At 38.2% G+C, this 27,584-nt stretch overlaps 2 protein-coding genes across 3 annotated transcripts in view; one reads left to right on the forward strand and one right to left on the reverse strand.

Annotated features, from left to right (window-relative positions):
• The window catches only part of LOC109419524 (retinol-binding protein pinta), a 14,902-nt gene extending 12,453 nt beyond the window's left edge, over positions 1-2,449 (forward strand). For both annotated transcript variants that reach the window (XM_019693743.4, XM_062846005.1), the window contains exons 3-5: positions 1,498-1,824; positions 1,905-2,000; positions 2,080-2,449. In XM_019693743.4, coding sequence (XP_019549288.3) covers positions 1,498-1,824; positions 1,905-2,000; positions 2,080-2,284 — 628 coding nt within the window. In that variant the 3' untranslated portion in view covers positions 2,285-2,449. The remainder of the gene's footprint in view (positions 1-1,497; positions 1,825-1,904; positions 2,001-2,079) is intronic.
• Positions 2,304-27,578, reverse strand: LOC109419516 (MOB kinase activator-like 1). Its single transcript, XM_029856458.2, has 3 exons — positions 27,180-27,578; positions 8,358-8,518; positions 2,304-8,298 (listed from the first exon to the last, which is right to left on the reverse strand). Exons 1-3 carry the CDS (start codon positions 27,191-27,193, stop codon positions 7,826-7,828), a joined length of 648 nt encoding a protein of 215 aa, XP_029712318.1. The 5' UTR covers positions 27,194-27,578; the 3' UTR covers positions 2,304-7,825.
• Between the last annotated feature and the right edge of the window lie 6 nt (positions 27,579-27,584).

Raw genomic sequence — 27,584 nt, forward strand, 5'->3', positions numbered from 1 at the left:
CAGACGCGTTATTTCTTAAATTTACACAGTCCACGAGCTAATTTTCGCGCTGAACTATCCGAACGACCAGATGGTGTGCATGCCAGCTGAAATGGACTTACGACACATAAGCGATCTGCAGAGGAGGATAAAATACGGTTAATTCCAAAACATATGCTGCATTTGGTCAGTGTTAGTTGGCCTTTCAATATTACTTTAAAAATCCTAATTACAGATGTGAAAAGAATTCAATTCGATTTTGTATGAGAACTTATTGGACACGGTGTAGTAACTATATATTGCACTCCTAATGTTAATTGAAAATGTTGTTCTTCCTTGACCTGAAAAAGGGTACTACCTACACTGCCGTAATTCTGCAAAGTGACGTAAGTGACATTGCTAGTTTTGGCCCATTTCCTGGTTATTATGCATAAAACTCTTGCTCATCATCTAAGTTTCTTTCCATAGATGATAGATTACGACTAGATCTTGCATTCTGATACAGCAGGCATACCACAGTGTTGTTTTTACACCAGATATTATATACCATTATATTATATTATACCAAAAAATATCGACATTTTGAATGGCGCTTACGTCACTTTGCAGAATTACGGCAGTACAGACTTACGTATGTTCAATAAAATTACAATTATAATTACAAGAAATTAAACATTTTATAAAAAAAAACGAAAGGCCAAATTTGAAAGCTTTAGATCCGGGATGATGTTCCAAGATTGGAAAATTATTAACCTTCCAGGACGCGCGCCATCAAGCAACAGAAACTGCACCGCGCTCGCGTTGTATACGAAAAGCGAGGTTTTTTGGTAGTGTTGTACTTTTTACAACAGCGCGCGCGCTGAAGGGTTAAACAAACTTAATTCGATTATGCTGAATCTGAAAACGATTTTAAAATTCTTACAACGTGTGTATTTCATATGTAAATATTAAAACAAAGTTCACTTAGTTACAAAATGACCCGTTTAACCCTTTGAAGACCTGTATACAACCTCGCTGGTCTAGAACACATTTGTGAATGTTTCTTCAGTTTTCTCGGCCGGGCTATATTGTGATCCATCTATCTCCAAAGGGTTCAACGCCTAAAACTAGGCAATTGAAATCTGGCTTCCGAATTCAACAGTTCATATCTGTATGGGATTCTAGGAAAACTGGTGACCTTTTTAAATTGAGCACAAGAATCAGTTGGTGTCCGGCTATTTGACCGAATGCCGTATGACCGAATTATGACAAACTCCAGGGAACCAACAACAAAGAGATTAACGTGGTTTCAACATAAGCTGTTCTTTTTAGTTTTATGCATTAAGAGTTTTTGACATTCTGGATAAATACGATCATCAGAAAATTTTCTTCTTTTAATAATAGGCTATTCTTTCTAGTTTAACCATTTTTAGATTAGTTAGCTTCGAAACTGCAAATATTTTTATCATAGATTTTTCCTTTCTTTTGACGTTATTTAGAATTGCTAAAGTTTAACCATTGGATTAATATACTTCACAGGTACTGTAAAATTAGATCAACACGCATAGAATGGTTTCAAAATAGGGATCCATATTTGCCGGAAATACAGGAACTTCTCGATATTGGCGTTTTTCTACCCTTGAAAGATAAAGACATTTGTAATCGTCAGGTCGTGATCATAAGAACAGCAGCGCACAATCCAAAATACCACGCACAAGACAATGTGTTTAAAGTGGATAAAATGATTTTAGATCTTCTGCTCTACCTGGATGAAACGATTTCAATATATGGCATAGTAGCAGTATTCGACATGAAAAATGTTACATTGAACCATGCATTACAGTTGCCGCCATCTCTAGTAAAACGGTGAGTTGTCTGACAAATACGTCAAGCTTATTTATATATCACGCAAATAACTAAGATTCGTCAATTATAATTTATTGCAGCACCGTCGAAAGCTGGGAAAACTACCCCTGCCGTCCGCAACTATTGGAGTTTGTCAATGCTCCGATTCATGTAAATATCGTGCTTAATGTATTCAGGTGCGTATCCACCAACCCTTTTACTCAATCAAATAAGATTATTGGCGCTAATCGGTTATCGTATTTCTGCTTGTCACAGGAGTTTTATGAGCACTAAAATGAAATCCCGGGTAAAAGTGTCCAGGCGAGGCACGCACGTAGGCACTTTAGTGAACTTGCCTCCGGAATTGGGTGGAACCGGAGACTCCTATCACGATCTTACTGTGTACTGGAAGAGAAAAATGCAGGAACATGCATGCTGGTTTGCCGAGGCCCAAAGTCATGAAATGGGGCAGTCATCGTGACACGTACAATTTTTATATATATATATATTAGAGCGGATAAAAAGCTATGAAAATCAGTCCTCTTTTACATATACAGTGTCACAAATAGTTTTACTGAAATGCACAATAACGTTTTGCAGGTGTCTTACTTTATAATTGTTAAATAAAACTATCTAAACTTTGTAATTCTCTTTCTTTTTAAAATTGAAACAAATTCAATCACAGGGAAGAGCTATTTTTCAAATAGGGTATTGGTTTCCTTATTAAGCATGTAGCTTTCTTTTTCATCCCACTGAAAACAAAGAATTGAAGCACTCTGTTTGGGTTGTTTATTATTTTTGTATTTTTTGTGAAAAGTGAGCATGAAATAGGCTGACCATACGTCCCGTATTTAACGGGACAGTACCGTTTTTATTACCTTTTAGAGGTGTCCCGTCATATTGGAGAAAAAGGTCAAAATGTCCCGTATTCTACGGAAAACCAGTATTTCAGTTTTAATAAAAATGGAAGTTAAATTTTTTAAGATATTTTATTCAAATATTGTTTTATTATTTTTTTAATAAATAAAGATATTTATTCCTTGATTTGAAAATATTTATATTTCCGTCAGTTAAATCTGGCCAAAGATCTGACTGCAATTTACAAAAAAAATCTTGTTTGTTAATTCTTTGTGACTTTACTTAAATTCTCAACAAATTTAAAATGTAATTTGTGTAATCTTAGGCCATGAAATTTTATGATATTAGAAATAACTATTTAAATTTCCCAACGGGAGTCTGCAACTTTTAACATCATTTATGTAATGGAATATCAAGTCATGCCAAATGGGTCTAAAACTAAGTCAAATAGTCACTCAATCAATATGATTCACCGGAAGCTTATGAAATCAAAACATTATGAAGAATTCCATAAATATCCACAAATATAGGGAAAACATAAATGGACTTAATTATGACTCTTTTAAAGAAATAGCATTAAAAACTTAACATAAAGAAATTTTAGAGCTTTCAGTCATTCATCTACTTAAGTTTACTGAAACATTAAACCGATATATAATTTTGAGACATATTGCGGTTATTTTTGGAAAACTTTCAGATGGTTAGATTCTTGTGTTCTTGTGGTTCCAAATTACAGAAAATCTAGGGACAAGACACTGTGCAAACGCGAACAACTCTGAGAAATCCGGTGGAACTTTTTCTGATCCAAAAAGTTCATTGTCATTCAGCACATTCAACACTTTGTGATTTTATGTTAATGTCTGGTCACGCTTTGGCTTAAACGGGAGAAATTCTGAGAAAGTGTGAGGAATTCTGAGCAATACATTTAGCGAAGAATTTCTCTCGTTACATCTGTCTTGCCCCTAGAGAAAAAGTGATACGAATTTCAGCCAACACAAATTTAGATAAAATGTGACTTTGAGAAAACTTTCTGTATTTTTCAACCGACTTGGAATCTATAGAGTAGTTCTTTTAAAAATAAGGCTTCTTAGAAGTTTGTAGAGCATTGTTTTTTAGAAGTTTGAAAGCTTTAACTGAAACGTCTAATTTATTTGTTTTCATCTAGGGGCGAGACAGATATAACGAGAGTTAATCTGTTTTCGAAGTGTTGCTCACCATTCCTCTAGATCTCTCTGGAATACTCTCATTTTCCCAAAGTGTTGTCTGATACAAGAGGATAATCGAGCAGTATAATCCGATTTTCCTCGTTTCAGAGACGTTTCTGAATGAATCTTTCAAATATCGAAATATAACCGCATCCTAATGTGTCTTGAACAATTTCACGCATAAGTAATTTATACGTCCCGTATTTTCAGTTAAAATGTCCCGTTTTTAACTTGTTACTATCTGGTCAGCCTAGCATGAAACCAAAAAGAACGGAATCAATCGGTACCGTAATCGCTTGTTTTCGAATAGGAATAATATGGGAGCTGATGAGATAACTGATGGCACTCGTACCCTATACAGGGAATGGCCAACATGTTTGGGATAGGCAACTTTTTTTCTCTCACAAAAAAGTTAAACAATCTGTAACTTTTTAAAAATTCTCAAATTTTGACTGTTTGTGAACCTACTATATGTGCATCATTAGTACCGTAATCCGGGGTAACATTGATCAGAATTTTCGACCTATCTTAAATAATTCTCTTGTTAAAGCAAATGTTACATGTTGTATATTTTTAAAACAAGTACTGGCCCTCTGATTATGTGTTAAACTACTCGGAAAAGTATTGTAAAACTTTTAAACATGTTAAAATAGACTTTTTAATCTAATTTTTGATTTTGTTGATTTGGGGTAACATTGATCATGTCAGTGATCAATGCTCGTTTGGGATCAAAATACTCTTACTTACTAAATTCGTGGTCGCTGATTTCGAATATGTTGTTCAAATTCTTACAAATTATGTACTTTTTGAGTTATTTTAAGATTAAAATCCTTCAAACCGCGAATAACGCCTAAAGGTAGGCAATGGCTTAAGGATTTGATGGTCTACTTTTAATAAATCGTATATTTTACTGAAAAAGAGCATTTTTATAAAAGTTTCGTTTATTAAATCCAACTCTAGGATATCATGTTGAAGTAATACAGTGATTTCGAACCTCATATTGTATCTAGTATTCATGTTATGCATGAATGTTTGACCACGTATCTCACTGCGTTACGAAACGGAAACACAATTATGGGAAAATCGATTTATTTCAATGTTTATGAAATTAAATTTTCAAGAATTACATGTCATTTAATAGCTAAACAATAGCAGATTACGATATACCATTCGATAGCAGAAACAGATTCGATGTAAAATGCTTGTTTGAACATTTCATGAGGTCCGTCAAGCCGATCAATGTTACCCCGTTGATCAATGATACTCCGTTTTACGGTACATATTTTAAAACGGTACTAGCTTCGCGAGATTAACTAATGAGTTTTTGATTTCCTCTCTGAAAAATTACAGCTTGTTGAACTTTTCTGTGAGAGAAAAGAAAAGTTGCCTATCCTAAACATTTTAGCCACCCCCTGTAATAATACATACCGTGATTTCGGGTGAAATTGATCAGTGGGGTGAAATTGATCGACGAGAGGTCCATTTTTATTTGTTAAAAATAACGCTTTAAACTTTAAACAATTTGTGGAAAAAGGCCATCACCTTGCTCAAGGGTTATTGAATGATGAGTTTACATATTTTACAGCCAATTAGTTACATATTTCTGTATTTAAGTCAATATTTTCCGAAACTGCGTGTTAAGCGATCTTCATAGACACTTCCAAACTTTTGTTACCGTAGTTGTATCACACATGTGATGAATATTCGAATGAATGTTTATAGCTGCCAAGTGTTCGCTAAACCCGATTTCGTCATCAAAAGTTCTATAAATATTGTTATTTATGCATAAAATTACACTTTTTCGGAAGTACGATATCGATACACATAATTAGTGAGAAAATTGCATACGGGACTGTTCATAAACCACGTAGACCAAATTTTAGCCATCTCAGACCCCCCTCCTCCCTCGTAGACTTTTGTCCATACAAAAATTTTGAAATTTGTATGGAGCGTACTTTGGCCAGAACCCACCCCCCTCCAACCCAAAAAGTCTACGTGGTTTATGAACGGCCCCTAACTGCCCTAATGTTCAAAAATAATTGCTCAACTTTTCAAAATGACGCTTATAAATAAGCCGTATTCACGTTTACTATTGTGATTCTTAAACAAATTTATTTTCAAACACATTGTCCTATCTATGTATGTTGGAAAACATTGTGAAAGATTCATTGTAATCTTTAAATAATCTAAAGAGAACGAGAGAGGGGAGAGTTAGATAGATCGTGAAGAAAGTTTCCTTCAAAATTATTATGTACAGTTTCCGACAAAACAATAAGACCACCAGCTGTTTTTTTATACAAAATGGCCAAGTTTGTACTCCAAACCAAACGGCCAAGACGATGTACATTGGTTTCTAGTGGACATATTTTCAATTTTGCCAGTCTAAATTGAAATTTTTGACATTCCTAAAAGTTATAACATCTGAAGCGATTCTGTACTGCGTACCAAAATGGTTGCTTTGTGAATTTTAAGTTTCTACGCAAATTTATAATCCAACGATGATTGGTTTTCGTTCGATTTGGCATTTATGAGGAGTTCAGCTTGATATTTCAACTATTTTTTTTTATTTCTAAATACAAAAGCTTTATTTGATTCTTACAATTTTTTTTCTATGTCTAACTATTTTTTTTGATCTTCAATCAGTTGATTGTGTACTGTATCAATGCCTTCTATTTCACAGGTACATGTTCACCTGTATTTGCCGTAAACATACTGATATTGATCAGCAGATCGCGACGTCATATCTGTTAAAAAAAAATGTTCACAACTTCGCAAACATGACGTCACATTCCTTACTGTGTACGTCTTCGGTATACCGAAGTTCGCATAGCATGACTATTACTTTAAAATCAGCATTGTATGAAGCGTAGACTCTGGCCAAGCCTCCCATGGAATTTCAATGTAAAATGACCTAATAATATACATAAAACGATCAGACATGCAGGATTTTCTTTCAGGATTAAAGGAATTATGTTAATTTCGTACAAATTTATATTTCCATTTCATATTTTATCAGTCGTCGTACATCAAATTACGCAATTTGATCGTTACACTTTATTGTTGTATATAGATATTATGCAGCTCTTATCAGTTTTAATAATGCCTCTGCGGTGATCACCTCAGCCATATTAGGAGCATTTTAGAATAACTAGTTGGTATCGCAAACAATTAAGTAGGGGGAAAACAATTAAGCAGATTGAACTTAGGAACTAAACGCGCAGAGGGAATATTTCTATTTATAATAAGCACTAATTTGACGTATTCAACTGTTCGCGTAGGATATGAAGTCTGCCGCGTCCGCCATTTTATAGCTTTCGGACGCATCGAGCGCAGTAATTGCCGAAATGAGATTGCTGTGTAATTGAAACAAAAGGCAAGCATGACGAAATGAGTTAGATCACTAGGAAGATGTTCGCCGTGGATTATTTTCTGTGATTTTACATTAAGAAATTATCGACTACTTATGTGTCAGGATTTCGATAAAAGTTTTACCGAGCTTTAAAACAGACTACCGAACTTCGGTAGTTTCAAAAATCGAGTACGAAAAAATAATTACCAACAGCTTTAGCAACATTTTCTCAAATGAATTCTAGGTTGAAATAGTTTTCCAAGTTTGTAGCTTGCTTCCAAAATAAATATTTACATATAAATTGTGGATGAGCCCTTGTTTCTTTTACTTGATTGTATACACAAAATTAACATTTATTCTACAGTTTGCGTAGTTTAAAAATAACACTTTAAATAACTAAAATAAAACTGTGAAATAGTGGACGAGGTGTTAGAACGCTACACGAACAAAATGCGTACAACATAGGGTACAAAGGCGCCTATAAAAGTAATTTGATGATGATCATAAAAACATGACATTGGAGTAAATGGATTTACTTGTTATTACTACTGAAATACGGTGCAGTTGTTCATGTTGTTCGCTTGCTTTTGTTTGCGCTGCTCTCGAGAACTTATCGACCGTCCTTGGTGATGAGTTTATCGATCAGATCCTGCAAAGGCGCCAACTCTCGTCGATCTATTAAATTGAATTCCTGGACAAAGTAGATAAAATGCTTGAACGAGGTGTTCAAATGGGCCTCTTCACTCAGCCGAACAACTTCAGAGAAATGCTGATGGTAGATGTGGGCATACACTCGGAAGAGCCGCTTGAGGATAGTTTTAGCTATTTGAATAAAATTTTTCGGAAAAGGAACACCAATTTTCGAAGGAAACAGCGTTTCGTCGTCCAGCTGGTCTTGGACCCAGGTCATAAGATAATCAATATATTTGGGGGCACTGCATTTGATGGGTTTCTTAACCGTCTGCCCATCTGCCCAATGGTATTCATATTTGGGGCCGGCTGACATGATGCTGCAAGAATCTTCGGTGCAAAATTCCGTAATTGTGCCGTACAACATGTTAATTTGATTGAAAAAATCCACAGCTACAAAGGTCAGAATAACTCAGTAAAGTCAGGCGAGAACAGCGACTGCAAGTACTTACTGTTTACTGCAACCCATTCGTTGAGATCTTCTCCATCGGGAAGCTGCACAGCATTGCGGAGATTGCCAGATCCCAATGTAGCGGCTGCATGTTTCATGAGATCATACTGATGGGTGCCTTCCGGTATGTTCTTTTTGGGCTTGAAGGTTTTACTGGATCGGCTGGAAGATTGATTTTAACAACTTGACCTTTAACAATACCAAACAAGCAGTTAAAATGATAATTAAAATGTTTCCTTGTGCCCAAAGGATTCCTACTAGGTATACCTAAGTGACTGGGATTGACTTGATCGTTGATCTTAAGGGAACAATCAAGGAGCGTTATGGTCACTAAGATTTTCCCAGGTTTATCTGGAAGAATAATGTTGCTTACATAATTAAACTTTTTTATTATTGTATACTATACACATTAATTCCATCTTTGCGAAAACCCCGATTACATGTCTCGATAAAACCGACGAAGAGTGTCAAAAGCATGACGTTAAATTTGTTATCGGGACTGCAACGCGCTAATCGGTTCCCCTTAAAGCTCTAATACTGATCTGATGTTGGAGCGATTGAATCATTAGAACAAACTAAATAAGAAAAATAAAATTTAAAATTGTTGGCCAAATTACCCCGACGAGGGCTGAACAAAAACACCACATAAGACTTCTCTTGTTTAAATACCAAGTCATCTATCAAATTAGTTTGTTTACCGTATACTTCAAGTTGATACTATATGGTTCAATATCAAGTGAAGCAAATAAGGTTTGTATTACGTTAGGCGATATGAATTCTTCATTAAAAATAGGGTGCCCGATGGTTCAAAATCGACGCAAAAACAACACTTTTTTCAATAATATTTTTTGGCATATAAACACAATTGAACTATGATGTTTTATATGCAACTAGTGTAGTATTATCAGAATCATTCTGGCCATACGATGTGCGAGAGATTTAACGTTGTTTTCTGCATCTTTATTCGACTTTTGCTTAACGTGGCCAAATTACCCCGATTTACCCTACTCCATAAAATGAACTATTTAACTGATTATTTGGTAAGGAGAACCTTCACACTCTGAACTACAACACACAAAAGACAACGGTTTGAGATTATTGACTTTCGCTGCAGCTAGAGGGATGACCAACGACCATCAGCAGCACCTACTTTTGCACGAAAAGACATCCGTAAGCAAACCTTGATGCATCCAAATAGATCATGTCCATGTGGACGGCCGGCACTTCTCAGATGTCATTTATGTGAAGATTTTCAAAACACCTACTATTGACTATGACCGCGAAATCAACAGTGGTGAACTGAAAAATTCAACTACTATTATTGTGTTCAGTCAACTTGTAGGGTAATGTTTTCATACAATTACCACCACGAAAAACGCTAGAATTCCTACTCATACTTTTTTAATGATCGAAAAATTCGATGGTTTAGTATAAATTGGAGCATGAGCATGAGATGACCGTACAATTCGTAGTTGCTACTCCGTTACTGACCAGAACAGTCAACATTGCACAGGGAACCAAATGGATGGGGCCTGGGTGTAGCTTTCCATCCTCAATGTGCAATTTTGAAGGTTCAAAACTTTATATTGTCAGTACCGGCGCCGGCCACGTCCTTACGGTCATCGGGGAAGGGAAGGAATGTTGGTGTGACATCCGTTGCTACTAGAGGGTTGTTAACGTTAATCAACGATTAACGCCGTTGACGTTAATTTTGGAAGAAATTAACGTCAACGGCGTTGCGTTGATTTTTTCCATCTTCAACGTCAACGTCAACGGGTTGCGTTAAATTAACGTTAACGGACACCGTTAATCAGATCGTTGATTAGAGTTCTGTGTCATTGAATGATCTCTTTTTCTGGCTCGCTCGACCTTGAAAGTAATTTACCTTACCAAGCAGATCTTGGCGATATAGGTAAACTTTGTATTTTACAATTTTAAGATTTATTGAGCTGGATGGGTGGGACATGTTTCATGTAATTCTTCACAAAAAAAAAAAAACGGTTGTGTATTCTGGTGAAATTGTGGAAGATTGATGGTATTGGCCCACCATCGAGACCGGTTTCATAATGGGTAGTTTTCATAGACGAGCAATTGACTTTTATGCTATAGTTTGGTGAATCGGAATCCACATTAGACTGGGTGTTACCCCAGATCTGAGGAACGGTGTGATTCGGTGTGCTAGTCTGCACAGTTGTAGGTAATATTATCAGCGAAACAAGATTTACTGTTAGATACGAGAGCAGTAATGTTGTGTTAATTTCATTGGTTACGTGTATGAATAACACGTTTCTATGCTGAAGGCGTATCCATGGAAAATCTGAAGAACATCTCAGCAAACGGCTATAAAAGGTTCCTATACAGGGTGGCCAGTGAATTTCAGATTTTGATTTCCCGGTTTTCTCCCGGTTTTTTCCCGAAATTTTCAATTTTTTCCCGGTTTTACTTGTTTGTTTACTTGTGTTGAATAAAATAATCCCTATCGGTTCAGGAGCTGTTCCAGGATAAATTTCAGAATTAACATATGTTTGAATTTTCAATTAAACTCCTGGGTGAACTTCAAGAGATTCTTTTGGGTAAAATTCAGAAATAATCTCTTAAGAATTTTAATTCCTGATGACATTTTTTGCAATGCCAATGAAACATAGGTTTCTGTAAAAACTGTACATGTACATTTTTGCAACTGTAAAGTACTTTCACATTTCTTCTCATTTTTAGTTTGAACGTCAAAACATCATTTCCACTAGAATTGATACAGTATGCCTGATACTTGTGTTAAAATTTTGAAGATGTTTCATATCAACTTAATTTAAACAACATGTTCAGATTCAGCCATTTTTGGCACAAAGGCTTCTTTGAAAAATATTCAAACTTTTGATGGAAAGCAATTATATTACAGAAATTCTTGCATGAATCGCCCAAGAAACCGTTTTTCTTCGCAGTACGCAGTTGCGAAGGAATGACAATTCAAATGGCTGTCACTGTGGAATTTTTATTCCAGGAATTGGTCTAAAACTTTCTTGAGCGATTCCTTTTGAACACGAAACTGGCCTTATTGCTGAATTCCTTTGAGCAATCGTTAATTCCTTTTAACAATTTTACATTTTGTTTCAGAAAGCCTATAGGCTTTATTGTTTTGTGTTCGTCTCTCATGTTCAATATAATAACATTATTTGTTTTAGTAACACTTGCCAAAAAAAAACTGCTTAGAATTACGTTTGGCCAAGTAAAAATACTGATTCTAGGTTTCAGTTTAGTTGTACATAACTGTTGTTAAAATTTAGCCAACGACAACGTCCTATTTACTCCATTTAATCTGTTTTTCATCAATTCCTTGTTGCTGTTGTTAAAATACATTTCCCACAATTCCAATTTGATGTAGACAAGTGAAAAGAAACATGTGAGTGCCCTTGTTAGTTTTTGTAGCATTATTGTATTTTGGTGACATCGATACAAGACTAATTCAGAGGAAGATTGCCCTTTACTAAAGTTTACTGAAACTCTTTACATTATTACGCAAGAATTATAAATTATTGTTTCTTCTTGATTTGCTGAAAACTAAGAATAAAAACAGTTATAACTTTTAAAATGACTTAACAGATCGACTTCAGCAACCGATATTATGATTTTAAAATTCTCAACATCTAAATATAACGCAAGTCGTATTTTCAATAAAATATATCGAAACATTGCAACTTCTGTTAAACCAGCAATAAGCTTGGCATTACAGATTATTTTCATGGATGATAAAAAAGTGATTAATAATTAGAAATAATAGAGCAGTATGGAATTATTGGCCCATATAGCCGAGGCGGTAAACGCACGGGTATTCAGCATGACCATGCTGAGGGTGACGGGTTCGATTCCCGGTCGGTCCAGGATCTTTTCGTAAAGGAAATTTCCTTGACTTCCTTGGGCATAGAGTATCTTCGTGCCTGCCACACGATATACACATGCAAAATGGTCATTGGCAGAGGAAGCTCTCAGTTAAAAACTGTGGAAGTGCTCATTGAACATTAAGCTGAGAAGCAGGCTTTGTCCCAGTGAGGACGTTACGCCAAGAAGAGGAGAGGAGGAGGAATTATTCCTGGAAATGCAAAATTTTCCCGGTGGCAATCTGAATTCCCGAATATTTCCCGGTTTTTTCCCGGTGATTCCGAATTCCCGGCTTTTTCCCGGTTCTCCCGGTTTTCCCGGTTCGCTGGCCACCCTGCCTATAGCCAAGGAGTTGTGTCAATAATTTTCGCCGTTTTACGTGGAACGAACCCAGAGAAGACGGAAAATGAACGCGGAAGAAGAAACTAAAATGCCATGGAACGGGTTCAACATTTATTTTGATTACGTCCAGAAGAAAGATGTGAAGAATTTTGAAGCTCGCTGCAAGCTATGCAAGTCGGAAAACTCTGTGATTAAATGTGCATTTACGTCGTCATCGAATTTGAAAAGTCATTTGAAGGTTCGTCTCAAGGTAGTGAAAAAAATACTATAAAATTAACAATTGATTTATTGTTTTAGCGCAAACACAAATTTTCCGAGGAGCAAATGAAGAATGAATTCAGTAGCGGAAAAAAAAAGTTTTGCGGGTTGCAGGAGGACTCTGAAACCTCAATAAGCCAAGATGAACTGGATAAGGCCGTCGATGAATTTATTATTAACGATGGGATGGCCTTTCGCATCGTCGAATCACCGTTCTTCCGAAAACTGGCCTTGCTGGGTTTGCCGAAAGAGCTAAGTGTCGGTTGCCGCCAGTCAGTCGTTAAGCGAATGGACGGTCGATTTCAGAAAATGGCAGAATCCCTGAAACTGCAGCTTGCATCCACTACCAACGTGGCGACGACAGCCGATTGCTGGACGAAGTTCAGACGAAGCTTCCTTGGCATGACCGTTCACTGGATTGATGAGGAAACCATGCAGCGGAAATCAGCCGCATTAGCGCTTAGACGAATTCACGGGAGGCATACTGCGGAAGCTCTTGCTGAGGCCATCAACAAAGTTCATCGTGATTTTGGAATAACGCAAAAAGTCAGACGATGTACCACTGATAGCGCTGCCAATCTGCGAAAGGCCTTCAAGGATTTTGCTGCAAAACACCCAGTGAACGGTAATTTTTGTATTTTATATTAATTAAGTAACGTTTGCCTTTTAATGTGCACAATTTTAAGTAAAATTGTATAAACCATACCTACCGACTATTTCACATTTGTAACATTCGACTATAATTTTAGATGATCCAGAAAGCGACGACGATGACCCTATTGAAGACGATGTCTCAGTTCTTGATGTGGATAATTTACTGGCGGACCTGGAAGATTTTGAAAGTGATGTGGTGCTTCCTCCTCATCAAAGGTGTGCTAGCCACATTTTGAATTTGGTGACATCTCACGATGGACCCAAGATGATCAGTGAGAAAAATGGAACTATTTCAAAAATGGAAGCAACAATCGGAAAGAAACTAAAAACGTGGTGGCGCCTACACAACAAGTCCTCCGTGGTAGCGGAAGCGATAAAGTCTGGCTTTGGCGTTCAATTCGATGTGCCTTGTAAAACAAGATGGAACTCGGAATATGACGCAAGACGGCAGGTAAACTTATTAAAACTGTTATTTTCTGATCTTCCTTTCAAATAACAATGAGTCATGGTCGTAATGAATGCCGCATGATATCATGCATTTACTGATTCAATGAATTGAAACTTATTGTGTTCTTTGAATTTGTAATACCATAAGTCATCATCACGGTTTAAGAAGTGATCATTCTTTACGGGTGCACCATGCGATACTTGTACACTGAGCTCATATCTAATTACTATCATTCTGCGCATAAATAATTGCATATCACTCCTAATGAAGCTTTTTATGTTTGTATTGCAGATATGCGAACTTAGCGATAAACATGGAGACAAGTTTGAAGGAGTTATCGAACAAGCAGGCCTTCCGAGATTACTTCCTTCTGAAATGGCGTACTTACGGGAATACGTGTGGGTAACTCATCCTGTTGCATATGCTTTGAATTTACTACAAAGAGAAAAGTACCGTGTATGCACCAAACTTTGCGCAGTTAAGAAAAATCAAATTTCTAATCGTTATAAAAAATACAAATAAACAAATAATATCATGAACAACATGCTCATACGATAGACTAATGATCCTTCTTTGAGTCTGCAATATTTAAAAAATTATAATATGAACCAAAAAATACTTAAAATAGAAAAACTATTTCATTGCCTTGTTCCTAACTTTGCGCACAAAATCTTCGATTGTTCCTAACTTTGCGCATGGTGTGCCTAACTTTGCGCATGCTATGGATTGCTTGAAAAAGTCATCAAAAATACTATTATATAATGTTTGCCCATTGAACTAAAGTTATTCAGGTAGTGTGCTCTTAACTGATCTTTGTTGAAATACTTTGTCCTACGAGACAGGGGCGACGGAGGCCTCCGGCAGTTCTTGAATTCGTCTGCGGTTCGTACTAGGCACCTACCCTGTGAACAATCCAAAATTCATGAGGGGTTTTCCAGTGGGTAGAGATCAAAGGTAAAAGCTTCCTGATAAATGGAGTGATCGTTACGGATAGGAACAATAAGGGATCATTTAAATATGACGTCCATCTCTGGTGGGAGGGGGTGGGGTTGGAGTTGTCTGAAAAAGTGTGATATGCCATGTATTAGCTATAGGTACTATGAAGCGTGACGGGGTAACCCGGGGGAGGAGGAGGGGGTTCTAAAATTCAAAAAAAAAAAAATGGTGGACGTCATATTTGAATCGTCCCTAACATTGACCGCCGGAAAAGTCAAATGAAGGACTGTTCACAAATCACGTAACATTGTAGACAGACCAAGAGTGCCTGCCGTAGTGCTACGGTTCATACAATTTTCTACTAATTTCCATACAAAATTTGCTACATGGTGGAGGTAGGCTTGAAATTGTCAATACAATTGTTACATAATATTTAAATGGTTCATAAGTCATGTATTCACGTTCATCATGCATTTACTGAAAGTGCGCAAAAATTAGGAACACAGTGCAAATATTGGTTCCAAACATTGCGCACCACTATTTACTAGTTAAATTGAAAAAAATATTACGAACTGTGATTGATATTACTAGAATATCACCTTTTATGTCAATTAACTGTAAAATTAATCATCGTTGCACAGTTTTATCGAGGAAAATGTTGATTTTTTGTAGAGTTACTTCTTGGCAGCCGTGTTAAGGCGAGGCAAATTTTGACGTTTTTGTGTATTTTTTGTTTATTATTCAACATAAACAAAGATTTTATGGTAATATAATTTTCGCCAAATAATGTTTATGCTTACACAATGCTAGTGCAATGATTAAACTGGTGAAAATGTTGACATTTAGTTATTTTTTTAATTATTTTACAAAAATGCGCAAAGTTTGGACCTGCGCAAAGTTAGGTGCGCACACGGTATATGTTTTTGGGTTATCTCTTACCCACCGTGTACAGCCTGATTCGTCAGTTGGAATCGCGTAGGAAAATGAATGGCAAACCACTCAAGCACTGTCTTCCTCTACTCAACGAAATGATTCGTTCAATCAGTTCCGAGCGAAGATTTGGATGCATGATGACTGATCGAGACCTTATTGTGGCCACATCGTTGATTCCGTGCTTCAAACTGGATTGGGATGGACTGAACCAGTATTCAAATAAAGAGGAAATAAAAGAAATATTGCTGAAGCAGATGGGAGAAATTGACGACGGAACTCATCCTTGCGCTATGAATTCGATTGCTTCGTGTAACACGAAAAACGATGGCCATCATGATTCCTTTGATGGTGAACAGCATTCCGAAAGTCCAGATGAAGATTCAATGTTTTTTGGATTGGACCTGTCAGCACTATCAAGACATTCCTCAATTTCCGACGATGAATCAATCGAAGAAGAGCTCGCTCGTTTCCTCTCTTCAACAGGAAATGAGAGCATTGAAGAATGCTATGGGGAGCAGTGCAAAAAACCATTCAGACGTCTGAAACAACTGTTTTTGTTTCATAATACAGCTCTTCCGTCCAGTGCCAGTGTCGAAAGGTTATTTTCCCTGGTTGGTGGAGTATTTCAAGCTGATCGAGCAAACTTGTCAGATGGAAATCTCGAAATGCAATCACTTATGTGTGCTAATTGTAATATAGTCTAATTTAATAAACGTTCAATTTTTTGTTACAACTTTTATAAAGTGTTTTATTTCCAGTTTTTAATCGTTTGTATTTGATAAAATATTGTTTGAAGTAAAAGGTCCAACTTCCTATACAGTAAATGCTTGGTATCACAATAGATATTCTCATTAACGTAAGAATCAACGGAGCCGTTGACGTTGAATTAACGCTCAGCGTTAACGTTATCGTTGATCAACGGCTTTCGAAAATCAACGCTAGATTCGTTAATCGTTACAATTAACGTTAACGAATTAACGTAACGGCGTTAATCGTTGATTAACGTTAACAACCCTGTACTAGAGACCGTGTGTACCTCCGCATCCCCACGGTTGTCACAGGAAGGAAGTTTGTTACAAAGGAAGGGAAGGGATAGAAAGTTACATAGATCTGGATTCACATTGGTAAATGATGTGAGCTATGCAACCCTTGATATGGTTTAGTCTTCCGCCAGCCGGCTGTCGGAAGAATACAATAATTTTATTGTATGTTTGTGTATTAAATTTAATTGTATACCGGGTATAAATATTGTTTAAACCACGCTTATGTCGGATCCACTCGTAATAACGCACGTTTTAAGCTTATCGTTTCTCAGTCAGAAAATAAACTGTATGCAACTCCGTTTAGTGTTACTGCCAATGCTGAAAAACCAAAACCCGCGCCGTAGCTTTACGAGTAAACTGGACAACTAAACAACTAGAATCGTTGCTTTTGAGTTTTATCTATGTTTTTGTATTACTTTTTTTCGCGTTCCCGTGTTAATAAGATTGGGGATAATAAAACCGTTGTACATATTTATTATCCGCGAATGTTCGCAACGCGTAATATAAGTTGAAGGTGTGATGAACAGAAATACATTATCTTAAATGTTCGAAAAAGATATCGAAATTATGGAACTCGGTACGAATGAATCGACGCGGAAAACGTGGTCAACTTGTCACTGTATCGTACGGTAATCTTGACCTTTCTAAAGAAAGAGATACTTCGCCGTTTTGATCGTTGATTGCCTGCTTGTAAATCTGAAATAGAAAAAAGTATTGAATTGTGATACGTTCTCCACTGTTATATTTTTGTAAATTGTTATTTATATATACTTTAAATTTACCTCCATCCCTCTGAAACAAACAGTATATTAGCAATGAAAAATAAATAGAATAAAATAAATAAATAAATAAATAAATAGTGTAAAAAAGTACACCAAATCTTGATCCTGGAATGTTCCTGCATTTAAATAAACCAGGCTGGAAAATAGCAAGATCAAAACTTGAAATGGTAGATCTTACACCGTAACGCACCATTCCAAGGTGATCTACCCACGTTACGGGTTACGATGGTTTAGTATAAATTGGTAGTACTAACATTTTCGTGCCCTAAATATGAAAATTAGCATATGGCTTCATCGGTAGAAATTGTAGGATCCTACCAGTTTGCCGAACATTACATTGTAGTTATAAGTTTCTGAACTAAGTTATACCCAAGTAACTATTAAGCCGTAAAAATGTCATTATGATTGCTCAGTCGAATATAGAACCTCTGGCTGTAATAGAGCTATTTGGTTATATCCTCTTATAGATCTGCTCGAAAGCCACTTCTGACGAATAATTAGGCTCGACGGTTCAAATTGATACGCGAGGGTGATGATTTAGTGATAAACTTAACGAATGCAGAATCTCCAATAGGGCACTGCACTGTTTTGATTTTGTATGGGATTTTGACGTTTCGTGGCCTTGTTGTTTACAAAATTTCTGTAAGAGCGAAAGAGAAGGAGATAATTTCATGCACTGCCCTATAGGACACGATTGGTGAAGTACTAGATTTGGAGTAATGAGCTGAATTTTTGTATGGTGAGAAGGTAAATTCTCCGTTTCTGCGAGAAAATCGTGCAAAAAGCATGGGTATTATGATTCCTTGACTAATTTGATGCTGTTTGAGCGAAACTGTGTTGTTGTTTTCTCCATTTCTTGTTTTTCAACAGCAGTTTTTTTTTCATTTCTTGTTTTGAAATGAAACCGAAGCAGATGCTGAGCGTGCTTGGATTCGATTGTCGGATAATACCTAGCTAGAAGTGGCATAAATTTCCCAAATGGAGAACCTGCCTCTGGAATCGACCTTCTGATAGCTAGAAATAATATTTGCTTTCACTAAGACGGTTTGTCCTCAAAAAATATTTCAGGAGCGCTTTCAGAGCTCACTACTGGAATAAATCCAAGATTTGTTTATGAAATTTCTGCTCAGAAATCTTCATGCAAACCGCAGATTATTTTAAGAAATGCTCTAGAAATTTTATTTCCTGGAATAATTTCTCCAGATTTTTTTCAAGGAGATTCTCTGTATGTTTCTTATGAAACTTTACCAGATTCAGGAACTATCTTCAGGAAAACTTTCAGAGATTGTTTTAGGAATATCTCTTAAGATTTCTCAAGGGATTTTGGCAAATTACCTACTTCAATGAATTTACAATTTCTTTTAGAGATTTCTTCCTGGTCTTTAGGATATTATTATTATTGGTGGCTCCGTGGTCGTGCGGCTAGGGTCACCAAGCTCTTAGTCGCATCGTGCTGAGGAGCGCGGGTTCGATTCCCGCCGCAGCTGTCAGGAAAAGTTTTCGGCTGTGCCACTGGGCGTTGCATGCTAGTCCGTTGTCTAGTGTCGTGCTTCCTTAAAAGAGCGAAAATCTCACTGGAAGCATTGAACGTGTCCGCGTCTTTTTTTTTTTTTATTATATTATAAAGCATTGTCCAGTTAGAATCCGGACGCAAAGGATAATTTATTCTGACGCTCTCAATGATCATAATCATATTTTTTTTACAGCAGTCTGATCATAAACAAGTCCTCTATTGATGGTGAAAATTTCATCGATTTTCTTGCTACGAGTGAAAAGTTATTTCAGATTGAAGACAAGTGAAGGAAAAAAATCTTGCACAAACACGCTGAAAATTAAGCGTGGTCAGGTACGACAGTCGCGAAAAATGTTAATGTCTCCATAACCATTATGTGTGATGTGCACAGATGTTGTTAACCATGCCATGAGGAAGTGCCCAAGGAAGATTGAAGTTTATGTTCATGGATAAATCTGCTTGGAATTCCAAGATTTGCCAGGAAGTTCGAGCTCTGGACATCGTTTTCTCACATCACGATTTTGACACCAAATGTGTACAAAGATGATGATAACCTCAAGAATCGCGTGCTGCTTTTCAAAAATGCACACAAGGGATCTCTAGAGGTTTGAGCTAATTTGGTGAGCTATCACGACAGCCTGAGATGTGTAGTAGTGTCATCACTGTTGGCAAGGATGGGAACACTCACTTGGAAAGAGTTGCATTCACTTGCAGTTTTCTCAACTCAGAAGCGTGCAATCAAGAAACAATGTATTAACGACTTTTACCTTGTGATTTCGTCTAAAACTTTCCCGAATAGAGTTGGGGTCGCACACGCATACCGAAGTCGTCAGGGAGCTGCGAAGGCAACTCTCCACGAGGTGAATGTAAATTACACTCACCTCGTGGAGAGTCGCTTTCACAGCTCTGTCACGACCTTGAGATTCATGTGCGACCCCTACTCTATTCGGCAAAGTTTTAGACGAAATGACAAGACAAAAGTGACCCATACATCGTTTCTTGATTGCACACTTCTTAGCTGAGAAAATAGCAAGTGAATGTAACTCGTTGCAAGTGAGTGTTCCCATCCCTGACTGTTGGATAGCGTTTATTAACGAAAAAACACTCAAATTTGCCTTCTTTGGAATTCACTGAATAGCCCTTAATTTCGCAAGAAGAGAAATATTTGGCAAAGTTTCTTTGGAATCCTAATCAGATTGGTAGAGGGACACTACAGAGCTGATTGTTAAACAAATCCGCCGAAGGGGTTGATGTTAAAATTTACTACCATTGTGCAGATTTTTAAGAAAGTAATCACGGAAAAATGAGAAAATGTGTTAAAAATTAAATTAAATAATTTTAATGATATTTTTCCATGAAACTACAGTAAATTATCTTTGTTTTGAGGGCTTCACCTTTTCTGTTTGTTATTCCACCTCTGAGATATAAGTGATTATCTGCGTCCGGATTCTAACTGGACAATGCCTTATTAGGGGTCGTCCATATACCACGTGGACAACTTAGAGGGGGGAGGGGGTCTGAGAAAAGTCCACGCTTGTCCACGAAGAGGGGGGTGGGGGTCTGTTAAATGACCACGTGGACGAAATTGATTTTGGGAAAAAAGATTCATCAACGAAACAAATTATGTTGTAATATTATGCTAGTATGCCTAGTAAAAAAATCTAAACAAAATTCTGGAGTTTCAAAATGAAGTGCAGATCGTAACAGTGATGGAGTTTCTATCAAAATTTTCGTTAAAATTCTGAGTGGATTTCACGAAGCTTTATGTAATATTTAAAACTACTTTAAAGTTTTTAAATACTACTTTCAAATCAAGAAATAAATACAACTAAAATTCTCCATAATAAATGCAAATGCGACCATAGAAAATCGAAACGCGCTCCTCAAAGAATGGCACAATTTCAACTTTTTATGGTACAATTCTAATTTTTAATGGAATTGTACCATAAAAAGTTGAAATTGTGCCATTCTTTGAGGAGCGCGTTTCGATTTTCTATGGTCGTAATAATCTTTTACCAAAATAGATTAAAAGTTTGATAATCACAGTTTCTTGTTAAAAGTCCACGTGGACATTAGGGGAGGGGGGTAGGGGTCAGTGAAAAGTCCACGCTTGTCCATGGGGAGGGGGAGGGGGTCAAAAATCACGATTTTTCTGTCCACGTGGTATATGGACGGCCCCTTACTAATATATTTAGAATTGAAACAACGATTTTTAGATATTGTCTGGTAGCTAGCTGATTGGAAGAAAAAAAATTAGGCCAAATACGAAATTAGCCAAATTTGCTTTACCCGACTCACAAATCAGAACCCACAATAGGGTAATTGATCCGATCATGGAGGAGTTAAGCGCTGGGTTCATGTTTAAACCACAATTGTGTCGCCCCAAGCAAACTATTTACATGGATTGAATTGAAAATAATAAAATCCATCCTTAATCTACGGGAAAATAACGAAATATTGCCACTTTGATGTTGTTATGAGCATTTTATTCGTTTTTATCTGAAAGATCATTGTGTTCCTAATGTTGCGGTATGTGTTCCTAATGTTGCGGTATTTTGTTCCTATTGTTGCGGTATCCCATTGAAATCCTATGGGATACCGCAACATTAGGAACACTACCGCAACAATAGGAACACAGCAGCAAACACATTTATGAAAATATTTTTTTTAAAATAGGTTTTTGGGCAAATCTTAAGCAAACAAATGGTGCAATCTCATAATTTAAGCACCATACATCTATTAAAAATACCTTTTGGTAACATTTCAGTCGAAAAAGTGCTCAATTGCCATTACCGCAACAATAGGTACTACCGCAACGATGGGAACAATTACCCTATATGCCAATGAAGAGGTCGACTAGTATCTAACATTTTGCGTCATAGGGTAATTGTTCCCATCGTTGCGGTAGTACCTATTGTTGCGGTAATGGCAATTGAGCACTTTTTCGACTGAAATGTTACCAAAAGGTATTTTTAATAGATGTATGGTGCTTAAATTATGAGATTGCACCATTTGTTTGCTTAAGATTTGCCCAAAAACCTATTTTAAAAAAATATTTTCATAAATGTGTTTGCTGCTGTGTTCCTATTGTTGCGGTAGTGTTCCTAATGTTGCGGTATCCCATAGGATTTCAATGGGATACCGCAACAATAGGAACAAAATACCGCAACATTAGGAACACATACCGCAACATTAGGAACACAATGATCTTTCAGATAAAAACGAATAAAATGCTCATAACAACATCAAAGTGGCAATATTTCGTTATTTTCCCGTAGATTAAGGATGGATTTTATTATTTTCAATTCAATCCATGTAAATAGTTTGCTTGGGGCGACACAATTGTGGTTTAAACATGAACCCAGCGCTTAACTCCTCCATGATCGGATCAATTACCCTACATAGGTATACCTAATTCTCTGCAGAAATAAATTCTTTAATCAACCGTTAGACAAATTGCAACAACTTAGTAACTTACTTTGGACAAGTTAAGTGCCGTGGACCCGTTTTCGGTGGGGGTTTACCCCCGGGCGTCGGTCGTCGCGAATTCCATCCGTTTTTGTGATCGGGTTTCAATTCCTGAAAATTCAGCAAGAGGCAGGCAGAGCTGCCAAACGGACAAGAAGTATTGCTGAAAACGGTGGTGACATGCAACACTAAATCTTATTAGAATCGTTAGCGCTGTAGTGGTTGTATCACCGTTATGAGTGGAGAAACTTGCGGAGCCTGCGGCCTAGAGGATCCACCAGTCCGCAGAAAGAAAGCAGGAAAACGAAAAGCGAAGAAAGAAGCGGGAATCGGGTGGATTTGCTGCGATTCGTGTCAAAAGTGGTTCCACAACATTTGTGTACGAGTCACTCAATCACTGCTGGCCGACATCAGCAGCTATCTTTATCTGTGTGAGCGATGTACGGTGGTAGGTAGCTTGATCCCGAAGGCGACTGTCAACAACGTCACCAGCACAAGGGAGGTGGAAAAGCAAATAGAAGAGCTAAGTGAGCATATCAAGAAGATCGAATCCGAGCTCGCCTCTTTGCAGAGCAATCTAAAAAAACAGTGTGACAGGTTGCAAAATAAGATCCACACCAACGTGCAACAAACGCAAAACAAGGCGACGGTGTATAGTGATAATGTCACACACAAGCTCGAGCAGATTCACGCAGGAGTCAAGCTAGCCAAAATCTGTTCCAAAAGTGTTAATAGCTATCGAATTTCCATCAACAAGGTACCCCATCAAGCTGGCGAGAACGTTCGGTCTATTGTCGGAAACTTTCTGAGTTTCCTGTGTATTCCAGACGCAATGTCTCACGTAACCTCCTGCTTCCGTCTTGCCGTGAAGCCTTCCAAATGGACCGACCGATCCATAACGCCGACCATCCTGGTTGTTTTCGATAGCGTTGACATCAAAACGAACGTCCTCCAAATGTACTTCAAGAAGCACAAGGAGGCCAAGTTGTGCAACTTGAAATCAGGGCTTCCTCTAGAGTACCGCTTTACCGTTAACGAAATGCTATCTATCGATAGTTTTCGAATTCGGAACCTGGCGCTAAGGATGAAGCAGAACAAGCTAGTCGAGTCGGTGTACGTTCGAAATGACAGTGTGTCGGTTCGTCTACCTGGACATCAGAAATACACCTTAGTCGAAGATGCCACTCATCTTCTAGCACTAGTCAACGCCGGTTCCAGCATCAATGAATCTTCTGTATTCTTCGACGCAGAATCCACAGAATTTTCTCTGCAAAACTAACTAGACCCAAGCGCTAACGATTCCACAGTATTAGTCACGTCACGTCATGCCAAACAACTATACAAACCTACGAATCGGCCACCTAAACGTTCGTGGCCTAGAATGCCATATGGATGGCATGAAACTTGCTCTTCACAAAAACCAGTACCATTTCTTTGGTATAACAGAAACCAAAATGAAGTCAACTAGCCCCACTGGTCCTGTGCGAATACCGTCCTACAATTTCATCAAACATTGTCTGCCATCAGGAAGAGGCCGGGGCAGCAAGTCTTGCGGTGGAATTGGTCTGTACGTTAAAAAAGGTATTAAGGCCATCCCGGTCTTGAAGTCCACCTTGAATCCAAATGCACCAATAGGACAACGGTTTGAATTCCTCGTCGTGCGAAACCGAATCAACGACCTCAACATCGGCATTGCCATCGTGTATAATCCCTGCCCTGGCAATCAGCGTTTTGCACAGGAGTATGAGAAACTACTGTTCGACATACAGGGATTCGGTTTTGACCGACTGTTCCTACTAGGCGACTACAATATTAACGTGTCTCTTCCACAAGCAGTGGGTAACCACGCTGCACTGAACCGAATACACGACGCTTTCAACCTGTTAGTTCTCCCTACTTCCCCTACAAGGATTACAGACGTAAGTAGCACCACCATCGATCTTCTTGTGACCGACAGTCCACAATCAATCGTCACGGCCAAAGCGATCTCGAACTGCATCTCAGACCATGAGACGGTCTTCCTAATCTCCGACGTCCGCATCAGAAGGCAAGAAGCTCAACGTATTACTGTCAGGGATCTCGGTGCCGTGAACATAGTCAATCTACAAGCAGACTTCCTGCACAGTAATTTCGAAAACATCTCTGACATCAGAGATGCCGACGTCAAGGCAGAGTGTCTTACTACAAGACTGCAGAACCTTATGAATCGGCATGCCCCAGAAAAAGAGATTACGGTTAGGAACGGGGAAACACCCTGGATTACGACAGACATCGAGCGAGCCATTTACATCCGTGATCTGGCTCACACTCTTTACACCCGCAACCCCAATCGGAGAAGAGGCGACGACCAATGGTGTGACTACATTCGCAAGCGAGACATAGCCGCATCCTTAATTTCTGTGTCGAAAAAGCGGTACAGCGAACGGTATTTCTCCCCAAATCTACCAGCCCGCAAACTCTGGAGTAACTTACGTCGGGAAGGTATCCACAACAACAAAAATACTGTGTCAGCTGAACAAATGGACCCAGACGAACTAAATCGTTTCTTCTGTGATGGTCACCAGCAGCTCCAAACGACTGTCCAAAGTCCCACAATCGCGGAAGAACAAAGGCCTAACGTGCAGGGCGAAGGCAGATTCAGTTTTCAGCACACCAGCAGTTTAGAAGTTTCCATGAAAATTGCAGAAATCCAATCTAATGCCATCGGGACTGATGGCATCCCAATCTCTTTCGTAAAAATGCTATGCCCGCACATTTTACCAACACTGGTCAACGTCTACAATACCATCATCGACAGCAATGCGTTCCCTACCATATGGAAGAAAGGAGTTGTCATCCCAATCCCGAAAAAAGCTAGCCCTGAGCATTCGAAAGACTTCCGGCCGATCTCTGTTTTGCCTGCGATTTCCAAGGTTTTGGAGAAGGTTCTTCTCGCGCAAATAGTGGAGTACACCGAAAATACGAATCCCCCGCTTCTAGCAATCAACCAGTCTGGATACCGAAAGCGACACAGCACAACAACAGCGCTTTCTAAGGTTACTCACGACATCTACAGTGGATTCGACAGCGGCAAATGCACTGTAATGGTTCTAGTTGATTTTTCGCTTGCATTCAACTGCGTGAGCCATCGTAAATTAGGACAGAAATTGCGCGAAGAGTTCCACTTCGCTCCGGATGCCTGTCAGCTGATTTCATCGTTCCTTTCACGTCGAACCCAAATCGTAAAAACTACCAGTGCAACATCAGCTGCCTATCCCGTTACAGACGGCACACCGCAAGGATCGTGCCTAAGTGCCCTTTTGTTCAGCTTTTATATTAACAGTCTTCCTGAAGGTCTAAGATGCCAATACCAGCTGTACGCGGATGATCTGCAAATTTACATGTCAGGACCCAAGGAGCATCCTCAACTTGTTGAAATGGTAAACGCGGACCTAAAGACCATCGAGAATTGGGCGAAACGGAATGAGTTGTTCCCAAACCCGAAAAAAACCCAAGCCATCATCTTCTGCAAGCAAGGCACTGTACACCCAAACTCTGAAATCGTTTTTTGCTCCGAAGTCATACAAGTTGCTGAAAGAGTCGTCAATTTGGGTTTACACATGGACAAGAATCTTCGGTGGTCGGCTCAGGTCAATGATGTCACGGCGAAGGTCTTCGGAACGCTGCACATTTTCAGGAAATTCAGCCCCGTTCTACCTACCCTCACTAAGAAGAAACTCGTACAAGCAGTTTTGATCCCGTTTTTTACATGCTGCGACGATGTTTACTATCCTGCCCTGTCTGCTGCTAACAAAAACCAGCTTAACCGTTGCTTCAAGGCGGCGGTGCGCTTCGTCTACAATATGCGTCGAAGAGAATCAACAGCGGCCGTTCGTAATTCAATACTGGGTCACGATCTAGACACCAATTATCAACACCGAATGCACTGCTTCATGCGGCAAGGGTATTTAGGCAACCATCCCGAGTACCTTCAACGCCATCTACGAAGAGGACAACAGGAACGCACCCACAGCTTCATCATTCCAAGGCACACCACATCAGAGAGGAAAAGCACACTCGTGGCTGGCGCTATCGCCTGGAATGCACTACCGCTAGGAATAAAACAACAATCTTCTATTGTTGCTTTCAAGAACGCCCTTAGGGGTCGATAAATCATTATAGAACAATTGTTAGAATAATTGTTAGTATTAACAAAATCATCATTACCTCTGTAACGTTTAGTTTTCTAACTGTTAACAATCAAATAATTGTCGCTTCCTTGACCTGGCAAATGGTAATACCAACAGGGTATCGTTTATACTAAATAAATTACAATTACAATTATTTAAACAAAGTTTTTTTTTTGTTTTCAGTACAACATTAAACTAGAAACAAAAAAGTTTGTGTAAATCAAACCATTTTCAAGTAAAAAAAAAATCTCGAAACCTCTACTTTGACCTGCTTTATTTTGACCCAGAAATAGCGGATATACTTTGTTGTCCGATTGGGCATTGGCCAATTTTAGAGAAACTATTTTGAACTTCCAGCAACATAATCAGCATAACAATTTTTCGAGTTGCAAAAATATACTTACAATAAGAAACTCATTTTGAATTCCGCTAATGGCAAATGTGATAAGCCAATGCTTTTTTCTCCTTTTTTGCTCGAAACCACTGCTGCTGCTCTGGAGATGATGATGGTACAGGTGAGATGATGGATGCACAGGATGAAAGTCACCGACAGAAAGTTTCACTTTTTCGGACTCTAATCCGGCCCGACAGAGCAAGTAATACGCGTAACTGACGGTCAACAAGCAAGTGTAACAAATAATTTACAAACAACAGACTTTCAATATAAAAGTGGACCGCAAAATCAAATAATAATCACCGCACACAGGATAAAAAGTGAGAAATTTTACTCTTCTGTTTGCTCTGGTTCTTCTGTCCCTTTGCTTCGCACGGATCTTTTCGGATTTTCATCTCAAACTGCGGATGACACT

Source organism: Aedes albopictus, chromosome 1 (assembly GCF_035046485.1).
Source record: "Aedes albopictus strain Foshan chromosome 1, AalbF5, whole genome shotgun sequence".
Classification (NCBI taxonomy): Eukaryota; Metazoa; Arthropoda; class Insecta; order Diptera; family Culicidae; genus Aedes; species Aedes albopictus.